General features: G+C 40.9%; 1 protein-coding gene across 2 annotated transcripts in view; it reads left to right on the top strand.

The window, feature by feature from the left end:
- LOC134347626 (ecto-ADP-ribosyltransferase 5-like) overlaps positions 1–16,884 on the top strand; it is a 32,224-nt gene extending 15,340 nt beyond the window's left edge. For both annotated transcript variants that reach the window (XM_063049995.1, XM_063049994.1), the window contains one exon: positions 13,032–16,884. In XM_063049995.1, the coding sequence (XP_062906065.1) occupies positions 13,032–13,966 (935 nt within the window). In that variant the 3' untranslated portion in view covers positions 13,967–16,884. The remainder of the gene's footprint in view (positions 1–13,031) is intronic.
- The last annotated feature ends 3,144 nt before the right edge of the window (positions 16,885–20,028 follow it).

Below are 20,028 nucleotides of genomic sequence, written 5' to 3'. Positions count from 1 at the left end.
GTCACAGCTGTACATGACATTGGTAAGACCATATCTGGAGTACTGTGTACAGTTCTGGTGGCCCAAGGATCTCATTAAATTGGAGAGGCATGCTCGGCAGCTGTGGCAGGGCTTGAATGCTATCACCATCTACAAAATTAAATCAAGCAGCATGGGAGACAGCAGGACTTCGCTTCCAGATGAGCTCGATGCCTGCTATGCTCACTTTGACCATCAGACCATGGAGGAACCATCGTGAACCACACCCCCCCTCCGACATCCCTTGATGATCCTATGACCTCAGTCTCAGAAGCTAACATCCGGGCTGCCTTCAGGACAGTGAATCCATGGAAAGCATCCAAACAGGACAGAGTTCCTAGTCACATGCTAAAGACAAGCTGGCTGCTGGATTCACTGAGGTCTTTAACCTCTTGTTTTGGCAGTGTGTGGTACCCACCTGCTTTAAGCAGGCTTCAATTATACTGTTGCCCAAGAAGAACACGGTGAGCTGCTTCAATGACTATTGCACAGTCGCACTTACGTCCACAGTGATGAAGTGCTTTGGGAGGATGTTGAAACATATCACCTTCTGCTTGAGAAGCGGCTTGGATCTACTCCATTTTGCCTACCGGAGCAACAGGTCCACAGCGGATGCCATCCATTGGGTCTTCACTCATCCCTGGAACATTTGGACAGCAAAGATGCATACATCAGGATGCTCTTTATCAACGACAGCTCAACATTCAATAACATGATCCCCTCAAACTAATCAATAAGTGCTAAGATCTTGGCCTCAATACCTCACTGTGCAATTGGATCCTGGTTTTCCTCATGTGTAAACCCCAGTCAGTTTGGATCAGCAACATAATCTTCTCCATGATCTCCATCAGCACAAGTGCACCACACGGCTGTGTGCTTAGCCCCCAGTTTACTCGCTTTACATCTATGACTGTGTGGCTTAGCACAGTTTTAATGCCATAGTTGTTTGCCAATGACACCACTGTTGTGGGCCGATCAAAGTTGGTGATGAATCAGCCTACAGGAGGGAGGTTGAAGATCTGACTGAGTGGTGTCGTCACAACAACCTCTCACTCAACTCAGCAGGACCAAGGAACTGATTATAGACTTCAGGAGAGGTAAACCAGAGGTCCATGAGCCAGTCCTCATCAGAGGATCAGGATGGAGATGGTTAGAAATTTAAAATTCCTCGGTGTTACTGTTTCATCAGACCTGTCAATTATGAAGAAAACATGACAGCGCCTTTATCTCCTTAGCAATTGCTGAGATTTGGCACGATATCTAAAATGTTGACAAATTTCTATAGATGTGCACTGAAGAGAGCATTGACTGGCTGCATCACAGCCTGGTATGGAAACACCAATGCCCTTGAACAGAAAATCCTGCAAAAGGTAATGGATTCAGCCCAGTGCGTTACGGGTAAAGCCCTCCCAACTATTGAGCACATCCATGTGAAATACTGTTGAAGGAAAGCAGCATCCATCATCAGAGAGCCTCATCACCCAGCTCATGCTCTCTTCTTGTTGCTGCCATCAAGTAGAAGGTACATGAGCCTCAGGATTCACACAACCAAGTTCAAGAAACTTACTACCCCACAACCACCAGCCTCTTGAATAAAAGGCAATAACTACTCTCACATGCCCCATCATTGAAATGTTCCCACAACCAATAATCTCATTTTAAGGACTCTTTATCTCATTGTCATATTCTCATTATTTATTGCTATTTATTTATATTTGTATTTGCATAGATTGTTGTCTTCTGCTCTCTAGCTGATCTTGCATTGATCCTGTTACAGTTACTATTCTATAGATTTGCTCAGTATGTCCACAAAATATGAATCTTGCAAGTTGTACATGGTGCCATATATGTACTTTGATAATAAAATATACTTTGAACTTTGAAAGAAGATTTACAAGCAACACACACACAAAATGCTGGAGGAATTCAGCAGGTCAGGCAGCATCCATAAAAATGAATAAACAATTGACGTTTTGGGCTGAGACCCTTCTTCAGAACTGAGAAAGAAAGAGGAGGAAGCTGGAATGAAAAGGTAGGGGGAGGCTAGCTCAAAGATGATAGGTAAAGTCAGGTCAAAAGCTGGAGAAGGAGGAATCTGATAGGAAAGGAAAGTGGGCCATCGGAGAAAGGGAAGGAGGAGAGAACCCAGGGGGAAGTAATGAAAAACATAGAAAAAACATAGAAAATAGGTGCAGGAGTAGGCCATTCGGCCCTTTGAGCCTGCACCGCCATTCAGTATGATCATAGCTGATCATCCAACTCAGAACCCTGTACCTGCCTTCTCTCCATACCCCCTGATCCCTTTAGCCACAAGGGCCGTATCTAACTCCCTCTTAAGTATAGCTAATGAACTGGCCTCAACTGTTTCCTGTGGCAGAGAATTCCACAGATTCACCACTCTCTGTGTGAAGAAGTTTTTCCTCATCTCTGTCCTTTATCCTCAAACTGTGACCCCTCGTTCTGGACTTCCCCAACATCAGGAACAATCTTCCTGCATCTAGCCTGTCCAATCCCTTTAGAATTGTATACATTTCAATCAGATCCCCCCCTCAATCTTCTAAATTCCAGCAAGTATAAGCCTAGTTGGTCCAGTCTTCCTTCATATGAAAGTCCTGCCATCCCAGGAATCAATCTGGTGAACCTTCTTTGTACTCCCTCTATGGCAAGAATGTCTTTCCTCAGATTAGGGGACCAAAACTGCACACAATACTCCAGGTGAGAAGAGATGAAAGGTCAGATTGGGGAATAGAGGAGGAGAGGGGAGAATTTTTTTTTACCGGAAGAAGAAATGGATATTCATGCCATCAGTTTGAAGGGTACCCAGATGGAATATAAGGTGTTGCTCCTCCACTGTGGGGTGGCCTCATCTTGACACAAGGGAAGGTCATGGATCGCCATGTTGGAATGGGAATTAAAATATTTGGCCATCAGGAAGCCCCACTTGTGGCAGATGGTGCGGAGATGCTCAATGAAGCAGTCTGACCTCTATCTTGCTGAGGCTAGGTGGCAACTCTGAGACACCTCTTCATACCTACCCCACGAATTGGATCCCACACCAGACCATCAGAAAACTGTCTCCAACACCATCACTGACCTCTGTCACTCTGGAGAACTCCCATCCACTACCACCAAACTCATAGTTCCCTTACCCTGCACTGCCTGCTTCTACCTCCTACTCAAGATCCACAAAGCAGACTGTCTGGGTAGGCTTATTGTCTCTGCCTGCTCCTGCCCCATTGAACTCGTGTCCTCATATCTCGATTTCATTCTATCCCCCTTGGTTCAGTCCCTTCCTACTTACATCTGCAATACCTATCATGCTCTCGATCTCCTCAGTATAATTTCTTTTTCAATATTTTTATCAATTACTTGCATAGATGAATACAAAATACATTATGATATTATGGAAACAGAAACAAGATTGAAATGCCACATAACTATGTATAGTAAATTAACCATAATATTGAAAAGGAATAGTTTATTCTAATCTAAAGCAAAATCAATACCCCATAACAAAACAAAAAAAAGAGAAAAAAAACAGCTGTTTGGTTAAAAGAAAAGAAAAAAAATCTGTCACATAGTTATAAATTCAAACATGTAATAGCCATCATCATTGCTGAACAAGTCGAAAATTGTGAAAGTAGTTCCAAAAAAGGTCCCCATAATGTGAAAAAATCTTGTCTAGGTATAGAAATAAAACACCTACTCTTGTCTAGATTTAAACATGACATAACATCAATCAGCCAATGGGCATGAGTAGACGGAGTGGCATCTTTTCATTTAAGCAACAAAACTCTTCTGGCTAAAAGAGAAATAAAAGCCAAAATATGCAAATCATTCAGCTTAAGAGTAAAATAATTTCCTCCAACAATGCCAAACAAGGCAGTCAGAGGATTGGGTTTAAAGTTTACTTTAAAAGCTCTGAGAAAGTTTGAAATACTTCTTTCCAAAATTTATCAAGCTGCGGACAGGACCAAAACATATGAATTAGAGAGGCCTCTTCAACATTACACCTATTACAGTATGGAGAAAAATCTGAGTAAAAATGAGAGAGCTTATCTTTAGTCATATAGGCTCTATGAACCACTTTAAATTGTAAAAGAGGGTGACACACACTTAATGAAGAAGTGTGAACAAGTTTAAAAGTTTCATTCCAAGTATTCTCATCAATTGAAATCTGTAGGTCTTGTTCCCAGAGGTTTTAATTTTGTCCAGCGGAATGTTTCTCACTGCCAACAACATACTACAAATATTAGAAAGATCCATTATGAAAAGGTTTCAAAGTAAAAATTGTATAATTAAATTCTTATCTGGACATTTAGGAAATATATGAAGTTGAGAACGCAAGAAGTCTCTAATTTGTAAATATCTAAAAAAGTGAGCTTTATGAAGATTATATTTAATAGATAGTTGATCAAATGAGGAAAGACCATCTCCAACAAACAACAATGAAAACATTTAATACCTAGTCTATTCCACTCTTTACTATATCAGTCAAAGAACGTTTAAAAAAAAATCAGAAAAAATGGGACTAGAGAGTGACAAACTAAATAACCTAAAGAATTTTCTAAATTGTAACCAAATCCTCAAAGAATGTTTAACTACATAATTATCAGTTAAATTACTTAAGGATAGAGGAATTGAAGAACCAAGAAGAGAAATAATAGAAAATTTATTAACAGAATTAACTTCTGAAGAAACCCAAACCGGACAGTCTTCACGATTAATGTAGTATAACCAAACACAAGGTATCGTATATTGACTGCCCAGTAGTAAAACCTAAATTGGGTAGGGCTAATCCCCCATTTTTTTTAGTTTTCTGAAGATGAACTTTGTTTAATCGAGGGGTTTTATTCTTCCATAAGTAAGAAGATATAATCGAATCTAAAGAGTCAAGAAAGGATTTAGGAATAAAAACAGGTAGGGCTTGAAATAAGTATAAAAATTTAGGCTAAATATTCATTTCAATAGAATTAATACATCCAATCAGCGATAAAGAAAGGGGAGACCAATTTGATAGTACCTTCTTAACATATTCCAAAAGAGTGATAAAGTTTTCTGTAAAAAGAAATTTATAGTTCCTAGTAATTGTTATACCCAAATAAGTAAATTGATTTCTTACAATTTTAAAAGGAAGGTCAGAGTTGACTGATATCAAATTATTTAAAGGAAAATTTTCATTCTCATGAAGATTAAGTTTATATCCTGAGAACTGACTAAATTCAGAAAGTAAAGAGAGTATTGAGGGTAGAGAGGACTCCACATTAGAGATGTAGAGTAAAAGATCATCAGCATAAAGCGACACCGTATGAGTGATACCCCTCCTTAAAATACCCGAGATGTCAATGGATTCATGAAACACGATGGCTAGTGGCTGTACAGCCAAATCAAGAAGCAAAGGACTCAAAGGACATTCTTGTCTGGTTCCACGTTGGAGGTTAAATGGTTTAGAACTCTGAGAGTTAGTAAGAACCTGTGCAGTGGGAGATGAATGAAGTAATTTAATCCATTGACCCAAATTTAAATTTTTCTAATATTTTAAATAAATAATTCTATTCAACCTGGTCAAAGGCTTTCTCAGCATCCAAAGAAATCACACATTCTGAAGTTTCTTTAGAGGGAGAATAAATATCACTCAGTAAACGACGAATGATAAAATGAGAATAACGATTTTTAATAAATCCGGTCTGGTCATCAGAGATGACAGAAGGCAGAATGTTTTCCATCCTATGAGACAAAAGTTTAGATAAAATTTTAGCGTCAACATTAAGTAAAGAAATAGGTCTGTAGGAAGAGCAATCAGTTGGATCTTTATTCTTTTTGAGAATAAGTGAAATAGAGGCGTCATAAAAAGATTGTGGCAACCTACCTAATTTAAAAGAGTCAGAAAGGACAGAAAGTAAGTGAGAAACAAACAAAGGAGCAAAAGCCTTGTAGAACTCTCCAGAAAATCCGTCAGGACCGGAAGCCTTCCCCAAACTCAGAGAATGGACAACCCGGGCAATTTCCTCAGAAGAAAAAGGTTGATCTAACCATTTTCGATTAATCTCAGAAAATGAGGGAATGCTTAAATGATCTAGAAAATTATTCATAGCAAAATTGGCTTTAGAGGAATCGAAATTATACAGTTTAGAGTAAAATTCTCTAAAAGTATTGTTTATTTCTAATTGATCAGAAGTTTTATCACTATTCTCTTTGGAGATTTCCTTAATTTGATGTTTGTTTGTTAAAGTTTTAAGTTGATTAGTCAAAAGTTTGCCCGTTTTATCACCATGAACATAAAATTGACTTTTATCTTTTAAAAGTCGAGTCTTAACAGGGTAAGTTAAGAACAGATCATATTTAGTTTTAACTTCCACACATCATTTATATAAAACAGGATCTGGATCAGAAACATATTTTTGATCTAAATGTTTTAGCTGATTGGCTAAGTCAGTCCTCTCCTTATTAGCTATTTTCTTAATACTTGCTGTATAGGAAATAATTTGGCCTCTAATATAAGTCTTGAAAGCATCCCAAATAATAAGGCTTGAAGTGCCATCTAGCATATTCTCTTCAAAGAGAAAAGTAATTTGACTCTCTAAAAATTGTAAAAAAGCCTTATCCAATAGTAAAATTGGATTAAAACGCCAAAATCTGTTTGATTGATAAACACCCAGAAGATTTAAAGATAAAAAAAATGGCAGCATGATCTGAAACAGCAATTTCTTTATAATCACAGGATCAAACAGAGGGTATCAAATGACTATCGACAAAAAAAATCAATCCTGAGCATGAGAGAAAAAGGAATATTCTCTACTTGTTGGGTATAAAAAAAAATGCCAAACATCAATAATGTCACATTTCATTAGAAAAGATCTGATAGAGGAGGCAGATCTACTAATAGTCAATCGTTTTGAAGGTGAACGGTCTAAAACAGGGTCAAGACAGCAGTTAAAATCCCCTTCCAAGATTAAAGAGTACAAATTTAAGTTTGGTAAAAAAGAAAAAAAAAATTCAAAAAAGCTGGGATCATCTATATTCGGAGCATAGAGATTAGCAAAAACCATTAGTTTGTTATCTAATTTCCCTGAGACTATAACAAACCGCCCATTGGGGTCAGACATTACATCATGTTGAACAAAAACAACTGAATTGTCAATCAAAATCGAAGTACCTCTGGCCTTGGCTTGGAAGAAAGAATGAAAAGCTAGACCATTCCAACATTTGAACAAACGCCCACAGTCAGATCTGTGAACATGTGTCTCTTGTAAAAAAAAATTGAGACATTCAATTTCTTAATATAGGTAAAAATCTTATTGCGTTTCACAGGGAGGTTTAAACCTTTCACGTTTAAACTAAGAAAATTAAAATTGTATACCATTTAGATATGTTTAAAATAGAGGTTAAACATATAAACCACTGGAATATACCAAAAATCCAAACCTTAAAATTCAAAATACTTAACCAAGCAATAGATGAAGCAGGGATAACCAAACAGCTGACAAAAAGGAAAAAGAAAAAAAAACAGCCCACTCCCATCCACCCCCTCCCAAAGAATAAAATCACCCAAGAGAGAGCGAAAGCTCTCTGATAAATCCCACCCCTGACAACCTACTGGCAAAGCTCCAAGAGAAGAAAAGATTAGTACAGAATGAATTTCAACCTAGACTAAATAATCTTCAAAAGAACTAAAAAAGATCAAAACATAATGTTTGCAAAAAATAATTACAAAGAAAACTTACTGAAGTTAAGTCTATTAATTTCCTAAACAGAAAAAAATAAAAAAACCAGAAGAAAAAGAAGAATTATTTATGAAAATATATCGAAAAAAAGAATTGTTCAAAGAAAAAAGTAATGAACAAATAAACTGCAAAATTGCAACGAATTGATCAGTCAAACTGAGGGAACAAGGTTTTATGAAACAGGAATAAACATTTAAACTTCTGGAGTTGATAGACTAAATATTATTCAAAAGAGCTAAAGAGTTCAAAACATCATGTTGAAAAAAATTCATTCAGCAAAGAAAATACTATAAGAACAGAAACTAATTATAAGAGTATACGAGAATAGAAGAGAGAATTGTTCAAAAAAAAAGACATGCTAAATCATTAGATTGCAAACTTCCAACAACAAAGAATCAGTCAAGCTAAGGAAGCATAATTTATATGATATAGTATTAAACAATTAGACTTCTGGCCTTGATTTGGCCTGAAGAAAATCGTGCACTTCCTCAATCGAACGAAACCACTTAGGGAATCCATTTTCCAAAATGATCCTGAGGCAAGCAGGGTAATTCAGTGAAGGTTTATAGCCTTTGTTTTATAACTCCGCCATGACCTTTTTATACTTAAAATGTTCATTTAATACCTCAGGCGAATAATCTTCAACCAGCCTTATCTTATGTTCTTCAAAGTTAATCATACCTAACCGACGAGATTGGCGAACTATAGAAACATAGTTTGGAAGTCATGAAAAGCAATTATCACAGGTCGATGTTTTTGTTGAGAGGCGGGTCGGAACACTGGAGCTCGGTGTGCCTGGTCTATTCTTGGTGGAATATCCAAAACATCAGAAAACAAATAAGCCAAAAGATTTGCAAAATGTTCTGCAGTTCGCTTGCCTTCGACCAACTCAGGAAGACCCAAAATTTGTATATTGTTCCTTCTTGATCCATTTTCCAAAGTGACAATCTTTTGTCTTAAAGATTCAACGATTTTCGATTGTTTATCTCTGAGCTTTTGCCAATTCATCCGTCTTAGTATCCATTCTGGTTAAAGCATCTTCATGTTCTTGAATCTGAGTAGTATGTTCCTGTAAAGTCTTTTTGAAAAGTCTGCAGCAGAATCTCTATTCGTTTAAGCTCTGTGGTAACTTTTAAACATACATCTGAAAGTTGTTCAGACGTTTCACTCTGAGCTTTCCGAATTAACTCCGCAATAGCTTCCACAGTCACAGAAGGGTCCTCTTCTTTTTTAGAAGTTTTAGCACAAAACATCATAATACTCCAAAACTAAGTTTTCTAAGCAATTTGGATTCAGTAATTTAAAAAGAATGGAGCCGTTTGAGAAACAAGTCTACTCCATGCAATGCCAGTAGGAGGAGACCCTCAGTATAATTTTAATTCCCTGGCCCCGAACACCTCATCTTCACCATGGATGTTCAGTCCCTATACACTTCTATTCCCAGCCTCAAAGCTCTCTGCTTCTTTCTTGACAAAAGAACCAACAAATCAACACAATGGGAGGAGGAGAAGATGGCAGCGCGACGCAGTGCGCACGGCCACTCTGGTGGTGATGTCTGTTATTTGTCAAGTAGGGTACCGTGCACAATTCTGATTTGATGGAGACAGACGTGAGAGTACGGAAGAACGCCTGGAGAAACTTCTGAAATGCCCGCTTCACTACTGCTGCTACTGTGTGGTCCGGAATCTCTGGAGGAGAAGACCCCAAATCCTTGGCTTTGCTTGTTTCGGCGGCCGGGGTGAGGTCAAAGGTGCTCGGCAGAGGATGGCACTCGGGAGGCTGTATTGGAGGGGCTGGTCGGAGGCTCGAAGTTTTTGGACGGACAGACTCAGTCTCGGCTGTGGTCGAGTGTTTCCAATGCATCGGCAGTTGTCGGTGCCTGGAGGTTTATGACAAGGAGTTTCTCACTTTGCCGCCTGCTATCGGGGACTCAGGAATCGATCAGGACTTTGAGACTTTTTTTTACCATGCCCATGGTCTGCTCTTTGTCAAATTATGGTATTGCTTTGCACTGCTGTAACTATATGTTATAATTATGTGGTTCTGTCAGTGTCAGTCTTTGGTTTGTCCTGTTTTCTGTGATATCACTCCGGAGGAACATTGTATCATTTCTTAATGCATGTATGCATTTCTAAATGACAATAAACGAGGACTGAGTGTTCTCATAATCCAAAAAAAATTCCCCATCCACAACCACCCTCCTCCACCTGACAGAACTGATCCTCACCCTGAACAATTTTTCCTTCAGCTCCTGCGACTTTCTCTAAACTTGAAGGGTAGCCGTGGACACTCTCATGGGCCCCAGCTGTACCAACCTCTTTGTTGGCTACATATTGTAGAACAGTCCATGTTTGAAGCCTTCACCTGTTATATTCCACTACTTTGACAACTGCATTGGTGCTGCTTCACGCACCCACACAGAGCTCGTCAATCTTATCAACTTTCCTCTGATTTCCACCCTGTCCTTAAATTCACTTAGTCTATTTCTGACACCTCTTTCCCCTTTCTCATCTCTCTGTTTCAATCTCTGGAGACAAACTGTCAACCGATATCTTTTACAAACCTACTGATTCCCACAGTTATCTTGACTATACCTCTTCCCACCTTGTCTCCTGTAAAAATGCTATTCCCTTTTCTCAGTTTCTCTGCCTCCTCTGCATGTTCCCATCCCAGATGCAGCTTTCCATCCCAGGACATCAGAGTTATCCTCCTTCTTTAAGTAATGGTGTTTCCCTTCCTTCACGAGTATGCTGCCCTCATCCATATCTCCTCCATTTCCCATACATCTGCACACTTACCCCATCATCCCACCACCTTAACAGTGATAGAGGTCCTCGTCCTTACCCACCACCCCACCAGCCTCTGTATCCAACTCATAATCCTCCACGACACCCACCATCTCCAAAGGGATCCAGCACTAAACATATCTTTACCTCCACACCTGTCCCCGCCGCCTCCGCTTTCTGCAGGGATCGCTCCCTCCATGATTCCTTGTCCACTTGTCTCTTCCGGCATTCATCCCTGCAAGCAGCCACAGTGCTACACCTGCCTATACACCTCCTCCCTCATCTCCAGTTAGGATCCCAGGCAGTCCTTCAAGGTGAGGCAGAACTTAACCTGTGAATCTGCTGGGGTCAGCTGTTGTGTCCGGTGCCCCCGATGCAGCTTCCTCTACGCTGGTGTGACCCGTCAAAAATTGGGGGGGCCACTGTCGAGCACCTCTATACCATCTACCACAAGTGGGACTTCCCGGTGGCCAAACATTTTAATTCCAATTCCCATTCCGTTCCTGTTGTGCCAAGATGAGGCCACCCTCAGGGAGGAGGAGCAACACTTTATATTCTCTCTGGGTAGACTCCAATCTGATAGCAAATTCTCCTTCTGGTAAAGAAATTCCCCCCTTTGATCTTTTACCCCTTTTCACCTGCCTATTACTTCCCCTGGGCCCCCTCCTCCTTTCCTTTCTCCTATGGTCCACTCTCCTCTCCAATAGATTCCTTCTTCTCCTGCCCTTGACTTTCCCACCTATCACCTTCCAGCTAGCCTCCTTCTCTCCCCCACCCCACCTTTTTATTTTGGCATCTTCCCCCTTCCTTCTCAATCCTAAAGAAAGATCTTGACCCGAAACATCGACTATTTATTCATTTCCATAGATGCTGCCTGACCTGCTGAGTTCCTCCAGCATTCTGTTTGTGTTGCTTTGGATTTCTCGCATCCGCAGACTTGCTCATATTTAAGATTTACGAGAACTTTACCTGGACTGGAGTCTTGAGTTACAAAGAGAGACTGGATAGACTGCGATTTTTTTTTCCCGGAAGCGAAGGAAACTGAGTGTGTCTTTATAGAAGTTTGTGACATGATGAGGACCAGAGTCTTTTCTCCAGGGTATGAGAGTCTGAAACTCAAGGTATAGGTAATCATTAACGCAAGAGGTCCTGCATACACAAAATACTGGTGGAATTCAGCAGGTCAAGCAGCACCTAGCGAGAAGAATAAACAATTGATGTTTTTGGGCCAAGACCATTTATCACCACTGGATGGGAGGAGGGAGGAAGCCAGAATAAGAAGGAGTAGGGAGAATAAGAACTACAAGCTGGCTGGTGAAGCTGGGTGAGAGGGAAGGTGGTTGGTGGGGAGGGCAGGAATGAAGTAAGAAGCTGGGAGGTGATAGGAGGAAGAGGTAAAGGGCTGAAGAAGGAGGAATCTGATAGGAAAAGGGAGTGGACCATGGAAGAAAGGGAAGGAGGAGGGGCACCAAAGGGAGGGCATTGGTAGAGGGGTTAAAAGTCAACCTGAACAGGGGATGGAAAAAGAGAGAAGGGGGAAGCAGAAGATATTACCAGAAGTTAGAGAAAAAGAGAATACGGTAGGTTTAAGGTGAAAAGGGAAAGACTTAAAGGGCATACGAAGGGCTACCTTCTCACCCAGGGCCTGGTGGGTATATGGAATGAACTGCCAGATGATGTGGTCAAGGCAACTACAATGACAAAGTTTAAAGCTCTTTTGTTCAGGCACATGAATAGGAAAGGTTTAGAAGGATTTGTGTCAAACATGGACAAGTGATAGTCTGGCTGAAGAGGTGGTTTCTGTGCTGTATTGCTATAATTCATTGTGGAATTCATTGCCACAGACAGCTGTGGAGACAAAGCCATTTAAAGCGGACATTGATAGGGTCTTGATTAGTACGAAAGGTTAAGGGGAGATTGCAGGAGCATGGGGTTCAGAGGGATAATAAATCAGCCATGATAGAATGGCAGAGTAGGCTCAATGGGCCGAATGGCCTAATTTTGCTCCTATGTCCTTTTGCACATTGGTTACTTATCAGTTTTTGTTTGTATGTAGGTTTTAATTGATTCTATTGTATTTCTCTGCTCCACTGTAAACATTTGGAAGAAAACGAATCTCAGGGTACTATATAGTGACATAATATATACTTTGATAATAAATCGATTTTGAACTTTGAATGTCTTATGGTTGCATGGATTCGATGACTAACAGGGCTGGTCCTCAAAGAAGGTTTGTGAAGGCACAAGATTTGATGTGATTTGCACCTTTATTTACCTACAAGGTAGAAGATTCTTTAATATCACTTCCGGTACACAGGTGTAATGGAGATCAAAGTAATTTTAACTCTGGATCTGATGAGGTACAAAATTAAAAAAAGAGCACAAGACTAATAAAAAAATTCACAATAAATATAAAACATCAGATATTTTATATATACATAGATTGTTTGTATGTCCATTAAGTTCATACCTCTCTCTAATACAGGTGCTTTGTTTTTTCAAGGGACAAATGTCTTTTCCCAAAGTTCAGGACACCACTTGTGCCATGTTGCTGAGAAGAAAGGCAGCATCCTGATGGACATGGCAGCAAAATCGGCTGATTACCACTTCATCCATAGCCCAGAATCGGACCGGATAGCCATCGACTACATTGAGGTGGAGCGCAAGAACAACGCAACACCCTTTGACGCTGCTTGGAACAGAGCTTCTGAAGAATGGAAGTACAGGAAGTCAGAGGTCAGCATTCCCGATGGACTGCTGGAGGAGCACGTCATAGCAGTCCTGTGCTACACATTAGACCAACCACCTCTCTACAGATATTTGAATCAAGCCATAAGAAACTTTGGTGTGAGTGATGAAGTATATTCCAAGTGTTTCCATTACAAAAGTCTGCACTATCTCCTGTCAGTCACTCTCGGCATATTACAGAACAGCACTTGGGGTCTTGCTGAAGGAACAGAGGTCTACAGAGGGATGGACAGGAAGGTACAGGTCAGCGAGGGAGCAAACATTCGTTTTGGGCAGTTTGCTTCAACCTCTTTGGACATAATGCAGTCCGTTTCAATCTTCACTGACAGCGATTCAGACACTAATACTCTCTTCAACATCACCACAGTCCATGGTGTTGCTATCCAGAACCTCTCCTTCTTCCGCAGAGAAGAGGAGGTGCTCATCCCACCTTATGAAGTGTTTAACGTTGTCAAAGTGGTAGACTGGGAAGGTGATTACGGGGTCTTGGGTACTAACATCGTCCTTTCTTCCATCGGGACTCAACAGACAAAGGTGCGGCTGGAGCTGGATGATCTCGGACACCTGCAGGTGGTGAGGGTGCTAGAAGCTGTCTCTCCCTGGTGGCTCTCCATTCTGGTCATTCTGCTGGTCCTGTTGCTTGCCGCCTGCATTATGCTTGTGGTGAGACGGAAGTTCATTACTGGCTGACTGGGAGCTGTAGTGTCTCAGAGCACAGGCCGTCTCTCAGAGGTCGCTCGAGCCTGCCCACTTCCACTTCCTTCCCAGCTTCAGCAGAGCCAGCTGGTTTCTTTGGACATCCTGATCTCATTCCGTTCCAGATGCAACGATCCAGATAAACATTACTGAAAAGCAACAAGCAGCAACTTTTAACTTTGAGTAAGGAGACACTGAAGGAGCTAATAATCAAAGTTCAGAGTAAAATTATTATCAAAATATATGATGATACACAAAGAGAAAAGGGAATGATATATGTTGACTGACCCAGGGGAAGCACCAGGATACACAACTCCTTGTATTCATGAGACATAGAACATGACAAGGCTGTAGGTGGAGCTAAAGACTGGGTTATGGATTAAGTGATAGTTAGAAATACTGGAGGTGCCCCATTGGACCTGGTCACGCAGAGCTGCAGCTTGTGCCAATCATCATTCAATGCAGTTGATAGTGTCCATCAGCAATCACCAAAGCACCAAGAAAATACCACACAAAATTGTCCAGCAGCTTCTAGGGAAAAATACAGAGCTAGGAGCTAGAGAGAGAATGAACAGATGGAGCCAGGCAGACCACATACAAAGGGTGACAGGGACAGAGCCTGGTGCACAGAGAAGACAGAGAGAGCACAATGGTGCTTAGATGTTTTGAAAACTTGACTAAGTAAGCAGTTTGTCACAGAGAGTCACCAGATTCTCACAGTGCAGAAACATGTCGGTGTTAGTTATCAAGTACCAACCTATACGTACTAATTCCATTTTCCAACGTTAGATCCACAGCCCAGTAAGCTTTGACAATTCAAGCACTTATTCACATGCTTCTTAGAACATAGAACATACTGTAGTGTAGAGCATAAAACACAGAGCAGCACATTGGAGGAAAAGTCCTTTTTTCCCACAATGTTGTGCTTAACCAATTAAACTAGATCAAATGACATGCACACATCTGTGTTCCTCCATCTCTGCACATTTATGTTTGTACCTAGGAGCTTCTTAAATGTCTCTATTGTTTCTGTCTCCACCATAACCCCTGGCAGCACATTGCAGGCATTCATCATTCTCTGTGAGATAAAGCTCTTCCTCAGGTCCCCTTTAAATCTCCTACCCTTCACCCTAAACCTATTCCCTCTAGTTTAACATATTTCAGAATGGAAAAAGTTTCCTGTTATCTACAATATACTCAATGATCACTTTATTAGTCACACATGTACACCTGCTTGTTGATGTGTAATCAGCCAATCACACGGCAGCAACTCAATGCATAAAAGCATGCAGACATGGTCAAGAGGTTCAGTTGTTGTTTAGACCAAACATCAGGATAGGGAAGAAATGTGATCTAAGTGAATTAGTCTGTGGAATGATTGTTGGTGCCAGACACGGTGGTTTAAAACTGCTGTTCTCCTGGGATTTTCACAGGCAACAGTCTGTAGAGTTTACAGAGAATGGTGCAAAGAACAACAAATAAAATCCAGTGAGTGGCAGTTCTGTGGGTGAAAAAAACCTGTTAAGGAGAGTAGTTGGAGGAGAATGGCCAGACTGGTTCAAGCTCTGACAGGAGAGTGACAATTACTCAAGTAACCAGGCATTATTACAGTGGTGTGCAGAAGAGCATCTCTGAACACTCAGCTGGTCAAACTTTGAAGTGGATGGACTACAGCAGCAGAAGAACATGAACCTACACTCAATGGCCACTTTATTAGATACAGGGGGTACCTAATAAAGTAGCCACTGGTTGTATTTGTCTGACAATGTTTTTTATGTGACTACCATGTCCCCTCCTCCTTAGCCTCCCCCCTCCGGTGAAAAAAATACCCAGCCTATCTGGTCTTTCCTCTTAACTGAAGCACCCCATTCCAGACAACATCCTGATGAATGTCCTCTGCACTAACTTCAGTTCAAGTTCGAGTTTAATTGTCATTCAGTCATAGACATGGATACGGCTAAATGAATCAGCATTTCACCTTGGCCAAGGTGTGAAACACTGTACCAACAGTCACATTCATCACACAGCACATAGCACATAGAACTTAAGACCATAAGATATTGGAGCAGAATTAGGCCATTTGGCCCATCGAGTCTGCTCTGCCATTTCATCATAGCTAATCCATTTCCCTCTCAGCCCCAATCTCCTGCCTTCTCCCTTTGTCCCTTCATGCCCTGACCAATCAAGAATCAATTGACCTCTGCTTTAAATATACCCAATAACTTGGTTTCCACAGCTGCCTGTGGCAACAAATTCCACAGATTTACCACCCCTTGGCTAAAGAAATTCCTCCTTATCTCTGTTCTAAATGGATGTCCCTCTATTCTGAGGAAGTATCCTCTAGACTTAGACTTCCCCTCTGTAGGAGACATCCTCTCCACAATTACTCTATCGAGGCCTTTCAACATTCGATAGGTTTCAATGAGATACCCCCTCATTCTTCTGAATTCCGGTGAGTACAGACCCAGAGCAATCAAATGCTCTTTATATGATAAGCCTTTCAATCCTGGAATCATTTTCGTGAACCTCCTTTAAAACCTCTTCAATGTCAATGCATCCTTTTTTAGATAAGGGGTCCAAAACTGCTCACAATATTCCATGTGAGGCCTCACCAGTGCTTTATCCTCAACATTACATCCCTGCTTTTACATTCTAGACCTCTTGAAATTAATGCTAAAATCACATTTGACTTCCTCACCACCGACTCAACCTGCAAATCCTTTAGGGAATCCTGCACGAGATCTCCCAAGTCCCTTTGCTCCTCAGATTCTTTAATTTTCTCTCAATTTAGAAATTAGACTATTCTTTTATTTCTTCTACCAAAGTGCATGATTATACACTTAAACAACAGGAATTCTGCAGATGTTGGAAATTCAAGCAACGCACATCAGTGTTGCTAGTGAACGCAGCAGGCCAGGCAGCATCTCTAGGAAGAGGTACAGTCGACGTTTCAGGCCGAGACCCTTCATCAGGACTAACTGAAGGAAGAGTTAGTAAGATCCTTCAGTTAGTCTTGACGAAGGGTCTCGGCCTGAAATGTCGACTGTACCTCTTCCTAGAGATGCTGTCTGGCCTGCTGCGTTCACCAGCAACTTTGATGTGTGTTGATTATACACTTCCTGACATTGTATTCCATCTACCATTTCTTTGTCCATTCTACTAATCCATCTAAGTCCTTCTGCACCCTCCCTACTTCCTCAACCCTACCTGGCCGTCCACATATCTTCCTATCATCCTCAAACCTGGCCACAAAGCCATCAATTCCATCATCTAGATCATTGACATATAACGCAAAAAGAAGCGGTCCCATCACAGACCCCTTTGGAACATCACTGGTCACTGACAGCCAACTAGAAAAGACTCTCTTTATTCCTACTCTTTGCCTCCTCCCAATCAGCCAATGCTCTATCCATGCTAGTATCCTTTCTGTAATACCATGGGCTCTTAATGTGTTAAGAAGCCTTGTGTGTGGCAGCTTGTCAACGCCTTCTGAAATTCCAAGTGCACAATATTCACCGATTTGCCTTTGCTTGTTATTTCTTCAAAGAATTCCAACAGATTTGTCAGGCAAGATTGTCCCTTAAGGAAACCATGGAGACTACAGCCCAATTTATCATTTGCCTCCAAGTACTCCAACATCTTCCCGACCACTGAGGTTAGACTAAATGGTTTATAATTTCATTTCTTCTGCCTCTCTCCCTTCTTGAAGAGTAGAGTTTTGCAATTTTCTAGCTCTCCGGAACTATGTCAGAATCCATTGATTCTTTAAAGATCATTACTAATGCCTCCACGATTTCTTCACCCACCTGTTTCAGAACACCGGGGTGTATACCATCTGGTCCAGGTGATTCATCCACCTTTGAACATTTCAGTTTCCCAAGAAACTTCTCCCTAGTAATAGAAACTTCACACACTTCTGCCCTCTGACGCTCTCTGCCCCCTGACACTCTTGAACTTTCAGCATACTGCTAGTGTCTTCCACAGTGAAGACTGATACTAAATACTTATTCAGTTCATTCGCCATTTCCTTGTTCCCCATTACCACCTCTCCAGCATAATTTTCCAGCAGTCCAATATCTACTCTTGCCTCTGTTTAATACTTTATTTATCTGAAGAAGCTTTTTGTATCTTCTTTAATATTATTGGTTTGTGTACCTTTGTATTTCATCTTTTCCTTCTTTATGACTTTTTTGGATTCCTTCTGTTGGTTTTTGAAAGCTTGCAGATTATCTAGCTTCCCAATTTTTGCTCTAATATATGCTCTCTTTTTGGGTTTTATGTTGGCTTTGACTTTTCTTGTCAACCATGGTTGCATCATCCTGGCTTTAGAATACTTCTTTGGGATATCTACCCTAATTTCTGAACTGCTCTCAGAAATTCTAGCTGTTGCTGCTCTGCCATCATCCCTCCAGAGTTCCCTTCAAATCAGTTTTGGCCAGCTTCTCCTCTCTCATGCCTCTGTAATTCCATTTACTCCATTGTAATACTGATACATCCGAATTTAGCTTCTCTTTCTCAAACTTAGTAGGTGAATTTACCATATAATCATTGGACCCTGAGGGTTCCTTTACCTTAAGCTCTTTAATCAATTCCAGTTCATTGGACAAAACCCAATCCAGAATAGCTGATCCTCTAGTGGGCTCAACCATGAGCTGTTTTAAAAGGCCATCTCGTAGGCAATCTACAAATTCCCCTTCTTGGGATACAACACCAACATGATTTTCCTAATCTACTTCCATATTGAAATCCCCATGATTATTGTAACATTGCCCTTTAGACATGTATTTTCGATCTCCCATTCTAATTCACAGACTACTTCTTTACTACTGTTTGGAGGTCTGTATATAACCATCAGTGTGTTTTTACCCTTGCAGTTTCTTAGTTCTTTTTTTTGTGTGTCATACTCTGCCAGAGCCTCGGCAACCACTTTTTCAAGTGGTTGTCTTGGAGGAAAGATTCTGTTAATGGCCCCCCCATGTCCTTCTCACAGCGCAGTTTTTGTTTATGAGGCCGAGTTGTGAGCTTGACACTCAACCCGGGAGCAGCCTGACTGGATTCGAACTCGGGAACCTGCGCTCTGGAGTCTGGCACTGAGGTCACTGTGCCACCAGCTGGATCTACCCACAGCAGTTCTACATCATCCAATCCTAGGTCACCTCTTTCAAATGATTTGATTTCATATTTTACCAATAGAGCCACCTCACCCCCTCTGACTACCTGCCTGTTGTTTTGATACAATGTGTATCCTTGAATGTTAAGCTCCCGGCTATAATCTTCTTTCAGTTAGGACTCAGTGATGCCTACAACATCATTCATGCCAATCTGTAACTGTGCTACAAGTTCATCTATCTCATTCCATATATAGCTTGCATTCAAATATAACACCTTCCATGCTGTATTCATAGATAGCGCATATAATTAGGACAGCAGAAAAATATAGTCACAAAAAGAAATATAGTCCAAGTCTCTGCGGGGCATGGCCTGAAGGTTGATTGTGCATGGATGTTGTTCCGGAGCCATGTTTCTGCAAGAATAAACCTGCAGCAGTACCTCATCATTCACTAGCGTGGTAACCGGAACTATACACAGCACTCCAGCTGTTTTATAAAATTACAGAATCATAATATCACAACAAAAGGGAACATGCCTGACATCAATCATCAGACACATAGTTAAACTCATCCCATTTAATTCCCCGCATTCCCACTGGGAGCAATTTGCAGTGATCAATTTATTTACCAAATCACAAGTCTTTGTGATGAGGGAGAAAACTGGAGCACCTGGAGGAAACGCATGCAATGAGAGGGAGAACATATAAACTCCTCATAGATGGTTCAGGATTGAACCCAGGTCTCTGCATTTTCAACATCTCTCCCTGTTGTACCAGGATCTCAATGCGCATATTCGATGTCCGGCTAATGAAAACAAACATGTTTCATCAGGAGCAAATTTTACCCCTCAACCATCAGGCTTTTGAACCAGAAGGATATCTTCACTTAGTCATTTGCCCTATTACTTAACTGTTCCCACAAACTATGGACTCACTTTCAAGAACT

The sequence above is a fragment of the Mobula hypostoma genome, chromosome 6 (genome assembly GCF_963921235.1).
Source record: "Mobula hypostoma chromosome 6, sMobHyp1.1, whole genome shotgun sequence".
NCBI lineage: Eukaryota > Metazoa > Chordata > Chondrichthyes > Myliobatiformes > Myliobatidae > Mobula > Mobula hypostoma.
The sequence above is the reverse complement of the archived record's forward strand: the minus strand, read 5'-3'. Positions and strand labels throughout refer to the sequence as shown.